At 34.4% G+C, this 6,642-nt stretch overlaps 1 protein-coding gene across 1 annotated transcript; it reads right to left on the minus strand.

Annotated features, from left to right (window-relative positions):
* Positions 1 to 5,557: 5,557 nt before the first annotated feature.
* LOC101250304 (uncharacterized) lies at positions 5,558 to 6,127 on the minus strand. Its single transcript, XM_004239531.2, has one exon. The coding sequence runs from the start codon at positions 6,125 to 6,127 to the stop codon at positions 5,558 to 5,560; it is 570 nt and encodes a 189-aa protein (XP_004239579.2).
* Positions 6,128 to 6,642: the final 515 nt, after the last annotated feature.

The raw sequence follows: 6,642 nt of genomic DNA on the forward strand, positions 1-6,642 counted from the left end.
TTCAAATTTTGGTTCCAAAATCTGTTCGTAAGTCTTAGTAGGAAAAAGGGGGAATTGTAAACCCAAGAAAATGAATATTTAAGCCTTTATGTCTCTTCCAAAATCCGAGATAGGAAGGAGTTCAAGACAAACTCAGAATAAATCACATGCAAACAAAGATAGTGAGAATTAGTATTCGATATATATAGCATCTCAAAACCACAATTTGTTAACAATTAATCAATCACAAAATGACTAACGCATCAAAGGAAGTTAAAATGTGACGTCTTAGACTAAAGAAAATAAATTGATGGATTAAGGAATTTGAGCAAAGTGGAAGATCCCAAGCAACAACTTTTATCAGGCCTAATTAATTAAAACAACTAATATTTCTGTAAGTAGGACAATGAACAAGACTCACGTATTCCAAGCATTAGATGAAACTTAGATGGGATTAGATAATCAAACAAGTGACGTCGTACTATCACAAAGTAAAAAACATATATATTACTATGTACAAAAGATTTTTCACATTATTAATAGCATCACACATTATTCAAACTATAGCTTAGAGAGCAAAATAACAAGGCACCTAATAGTTAACTGATTTGGAAATAGTTTTCAAGCCAATAAAAATATAAGAATTTGAGAACCTTTTGGCTAAACCTGCTGTGAAACTAAAACAATATCCATACTTAAAGTTAAAATCGACTCTACATCATCTAACTCTTGACATATGTACCCATAACATACTAAGCAATTTGACAACTTAACACAGTCATGCTAAGTGGCCACGATGGTCAGTGAGTTCAGCTCCAAAAATTAAAACTAAGCATATTTAAAAAAATTACAATTAACTAAAGAGTTTGGTCAACTTCGATGAAGGGTCTTTTTACATTTTTTTAGAAAAAAACAAAACAAATACAAGTGAAGACATACAAAACGAACAAGAGAAAAAAGCCACTAGACTCAAACGGAATAGAAATGATATGATTTCCTATCTTAACGAGATATATATAGGCACTGTACGCATGCTATTATAAGAGCACAAAGTTGAAAATACCATCACCTTCAAAAACAGGAAGATGCATAACCTCATTTAGATACGCAGACAAACAAACGAGAAGCAACTGATGTAACAAATTCACATAAAAGAATGTAAAAGCAACAATATCATCCGCAAGGTGGCAAGAATTTTAGTTCACAGTAATATTAAACCAGGAAGTTAGCCGAGAATGTATGTATTTTTACTAACATTACCAACCAACTAGAGTAGCAACAAACAACCATTGATACACATTTCCAATATCAAAAATATCAACTCCAAAAAAAAAGATTATGTGAATGCTATCGAGAGAGGAGTTTTACCTTCTTATAGGCAGCTTCTGGGACAAGACGAAACATAGCAACAACTTCACCACATCCTCATGAGATTCTGTGAACTCCGGCGATCTATGCGTGAAAGAAGAAAAGAAACGGAAAGAGAATTAAGTTCTTTAGGATACTATTTGAGAATGCTCCTTGTTCAAATATTAACTTTTTGTCTGCAACCTTATAAAAATTTTTTGTTTTTCTCTAAACTATGCTTCTTCCAAAATTTGTATAAGTGAAGACCAAACCTTCTTTGTTTACTCTAAAATTTCTTCCTCTATATATATTTTTTATACATAATCTATCAAACACCCCCAAAAATTCCCCCTAACACAAAAGAAAAGGATTATTTATACCAAGGGATTGAGGTTCGGATTTGGGGGGGAGGAAAAAGGGTCAAATTTTAAAATCAAAATTCCCATTTTCTTAAGAGATAATATTGAATAGCTGTCAATAGTACGAAATTCATCAATCTGCAACGGGCTGCTGAGGAGGATCGTCATAATTCTTTGCAAGGATGAGCAAACCACGAGACTGCAACATCTGGATTATACCGTACGACAAGGATAAGGATGAGAGGGGGGGGGGGACAGATGCGCGCGATTGAAACTGCACTCGAGTTGCTATTTCCCTGTTTGCTGAAATTTCTTCGCGTTTAGGTTCACGTGTAGAAGAAGACGAGGACGTAAGGGTGGGGTCATGGGTTATAAGATTGGGATGGCCGGGTCTATTTGCTGGTGGGAAACATAAAAAAAATGGTTCTTGGGCTTCTTGTCTTTGACAACTATTGCAAATTGGAAGGGCTCAAGGAGAATTAAATTGGGCCGCTTAAACTTAAAGAAAAAGGGGCCGAAGCTTAGTTTGCAAAAGAGTTAAAGGATTTAACCAATAACTAAATAATATGAACTAACGTAAATTAATTAATGAGCCTCTTAATATTAACAAAATAAAAAAATTATTTCAATTATAAAATAATTAACCTAAATTATAAATTAATATTTAAATCACACTAGTTATCTAATTATTTTAATAGAACTAAAATATTTTTGAGGTGATTTTTGAATAATCATAAAATATACTAATTATTACATAATTATTTTATATATATATATATATATATATATATATATATATATATATATATATATATATATTATCTAATAAATGATAGAAATGAAAAAACCATTCAAAATAACACAAACTTTATATTTTTTTCTTAAAATTTTATGAAAATAATTGTTTTAAATTGTTTGAGAATTTAAGAAGCTCATGAATAATTCCTATCGGGGAGGGTCAAAATTTGGTGTCAACAATTGTCCCTCATTTTACTTAGATTGATGTAAGAAATTCGAGGAAAAAGAAATTGACCGAGCAAATTTTGACCGACCACATATTCATCTTTACGAAAGGATTTAAGAGGGAAAGTTGGAATACACCGAGTCTTATCATTGAGTTCGCCTGCATATCCTTAAACCCAAGGAATAAGGCTGCTTGTAGTTCGACTCGATCAGTTGAAGAGGGAATTTAATATGCTAGATTTCCTTTGGTTCTGGATAAGTGACAAATAAAATTGAATGTGAAAAGGAGGCTTGTAACATCTTAGTTATGAAGGTGGTGCACTTTACACCCATAAATAAAAATCTACACGGACATAATTTCCAACTCTCTTGGTGTATTTTCACTCAGATTGGAAACTTGCCTCCGGCATATATCAATATTCCTGGATACGAGACTGAAACTAACAAAACCGAAGAAAACCCATATGCCTTCTGATAGGGGTTTTGTTTTATTATATTAGAAGTCTCTCCTTTGCTCACGTCCTAAGATTTTGACATTCCTCTTTGGACATTGTTCCATTTCCCTGCTAAGAAAGAGTTCCACGTTGTGCTGCTTCCTTTTTGACGTTGTCCGCACATGTGGTTTTCTTTTTGGAGAATTAATCCTTTCGGATGCTCTCGAAAAAGACTGAGATAAAACTCATCAGCTTAAAAATTGCAATTCAAATGGGAGATACTTTCTTTTACCATGTTTACACTTAAATGTTCTCCTTACTCATTTGTTGTCACTCTGATCGGTTTGACGTAAAACAAATAAAGTTTATTTCTTATGTTTCAATGTAATATTCAATGCACTCTTCCTTTGATATCAAAATAAGTAAATGCTGATGCAGCATGCTGATATTTCTCTTCGTATCGTCTTTGATGGTCTTATTGATGTTTAGTTTTATTTAAAGGAATGCAGTTGATACATATGAATAATTGGGATACACTATTTCCTTTTCCAGCAGTGGATGACTTCTTGTAGAGTATGAATATCTTCCTGCGACGCGTATATTTCTGCGAGGTATGGAATCATCTCATGATGCATAACTTTTTGCGAAGCGTGAAAAACCCTCTCGCGGTGCATAATTTTCAATGAGGCATAGAATCTTCTCGGGATGCATATTTTTTTGCGAGGTATGATATCTTCTCGCGATGCATAAATTTCTGAAAGGTATGAAATCTTCTTGCAATTCATAAATTTCTACAATGAATGAAATCTTCTCGCGATTCTTGGATATTAACTCCCGATCTATGATCTTCCACGATGCACGAATATTCACTACCGATGCATAATTTTCTGCAATGCGTGGATATTGACTTGCAATGCACAATCTTCTGCTAAGCATAGATATTGACTCGTGATGCATGATTTTCCACAATGCATGGATATTGACTCGTGATGCTTGATATTTCACGATGCATAGATATTGACTTGTGATGCATGATCATATGCAGGGCGTTAATATCTTCATGCGATGCACCGATATTAACTCTTGATGTCATCCTTGCTACTAAATGAAGATAGTGCTTCAATCGAGCAACATAGTCATCTTCTTGGTGCTTTCTGGATAAACAAATCTTCTCCTATGATGATAAATATAAAATGACTTTAAGATAGTATATCTTCTTGATTGACAATAAAATAACCGACCCCTCGAGTAAGGCCTAATATCATGTTCGACATTATGATTCAAATGACGTCCTTTATGGAGAACATAAACTTTTCCTTGAGATTTTTGCTTGATTTACCTTCGAATCTAGTTGGACGTTCTTTATAAATTTTGTGTTCCCAAAACAAATGATATAAAATGATTTCTGCTTCTAGGAAAAATTGATTTTGTGATAGTTTTCTCCTCGTTTGACATTTCCATATTCATCTATCGGAGGAATTTGCTGATTTCATATCAAAGCTATAAACCTGCGTCAATAGAAGAATTATTAGTTTTAAAAATGAACTGATCCGTGCCGATTTTTCAGTTATGTGATCCTTGCCCTACTATCAATGGTTGATTTGCCGATCTCCCGACTCCTTATAGATAGGAAAAAATATTTTATGCCAAAACAAATGAAATGTAAAAAGGAAAATTTAAGAGAAATAAAATTTTGAGAATTAGCATATGAAAAATGTTACTGCCAAGTCATTTCATATCGGGGTTAACAAACTTCTCTGAGTCTGATGCTTGGATGTTTATCTGATTATTAGGTGGGAGTTTTCAAAGTCACTCTTGACTTGTAGATAAACCCATGTTGATATTTTGAGGACATCCTCAAAATTTTGCCCAGTTAACTGTCATGCTTATCATTCCACTGTAACTGAGCAGCTCGCACAATTTTTGATATCTTCTCAAAGATTCTGTCCTAATTGCAAATCTCAAAATATCTTCAGTCTTGTCTTGCAGAGGAAGAATATCTTCTCAAGAATTTTCTAGTCCCTCTCAAATATTCTGTCCTAGTTTCTATTGTAAAGAAGAATAGAAATCTTACGGAAGATATGACGGAGCCATTGTGGTGCCTGTGTATCCCGTTGAGGCAGGAATCAGGTCAAACATAGTTCTCCCTCAAAGGCTAACAATAATAAAAATTACAAAGGAACCGACCGAGGCCGACATAGGCCACCTACATATCTCATTCCTGAGAATTCAGGTCGAATGTAGTTCAAATACAAAGAAATATTTAAAAGGGAAAAATGGGGTGACTGAGGCCGACATAGGCCACCTACGTATATCATTCTTGAGAATTCAGGTCAGGCGTAGTTCTTTACGGAAGGGATATAACCTTAAACAAAACAATTACATGCAAATAACATAAATGCACAACAAAGCTTCACGCGTAGTATCTTTTGACAGAATCTGAGTTGATCAGCTTTGTCCATGCTGTATCATCCATTATGATGGGACCAAAGCACCTCCAGATAATACCTTGCGAACCATGTAGGGTCTTTGCCATTTTGGCGCGAATTTTCCTTTGTATTCGTCTTGATGAGGAAAAATGCGTTTAAGTACCAGCTGATCAACATCGAAAATTCTGGTTCTTACTCTCTTGTGAAAGGCACGAATCAATCTCTGTGTATTCAACTGACAATGACATACATCAACCATTATCTTCTCATCAATCAAAGTTAGTTTATCAATATGCTTACTGACACATTCAGCATTCCTTAACTCAGCTTTTTGGATGATTCTCAAAGATGGTATTTCAACTTCAGCAGGTATGACTGCTTCCGTTCCATATACTAGCAAGTATGGAAATTCTCCAATTGACGTTGTGACAGTCGTCCGGTAACCCAATAAATCATATGGCATCATCTGATGCCAACCTTGGTTATTCTCAATATTTTTTCTCAGAGTCTTCTTGATATTCTTGTTGGCACCTTCTACAGCTCCATTCATTTGAGGACGGTAAGCGGTTGAATTCCGTTGCGTGATATTGCATTGCGCACATATATCTCTCATCATAATTACTATTAAAATTTTCACAATTATCAGTAATGATCGATTTTGGTATTCCGAACCTGTATATAAAATTTTTTAATACAAAATCATCCACAACAATGTTGGTTACTTACTAGTCAAAAGTTGCTTCCACCCACATTGCAAAATAATCAATAGCAACAAAAATGAATTTGTGTCCATTTGAAACGGCTGGATTGATCGCATAGATGACAGCCATACCATAAGCTACAAATTTCCAAGTTGAACTAATATCATTAAGTTCGCGAGGAGGCAGTCAGATCAAATCACCGTACACTTGATATTTATGACATTTTTGCACAAACTTGCAACAATCATTCATAGTCAACCAGAAATAGACGTCTCGAAAGATCTTTCATGCAAAAGTGAGCCCATTCATATGTGTGTCGCAAACTCCGTCATGTATTTTTTTCAATAAGCTTTTCACCTTCAACAACATCAACGCATCTCATAAGACCCAAATAAGGAGTCTTCCTATAAAGGACTTCTTCACTTAGAGA

This window comes from Solanum lycopersicum, chromosome 5, assembly GCF_036512215.1.
Source record: "Solanum lycopersicum chromosome 5, SLM_r2.1".
In the NCBI taxonomy this organism is placed as follows: Eukaryota; Viridiplantae; Streptophyta; class Magnoliopsida; order Solanales; family Solanaceae; genus Solanum; species Solanum lycopersicum.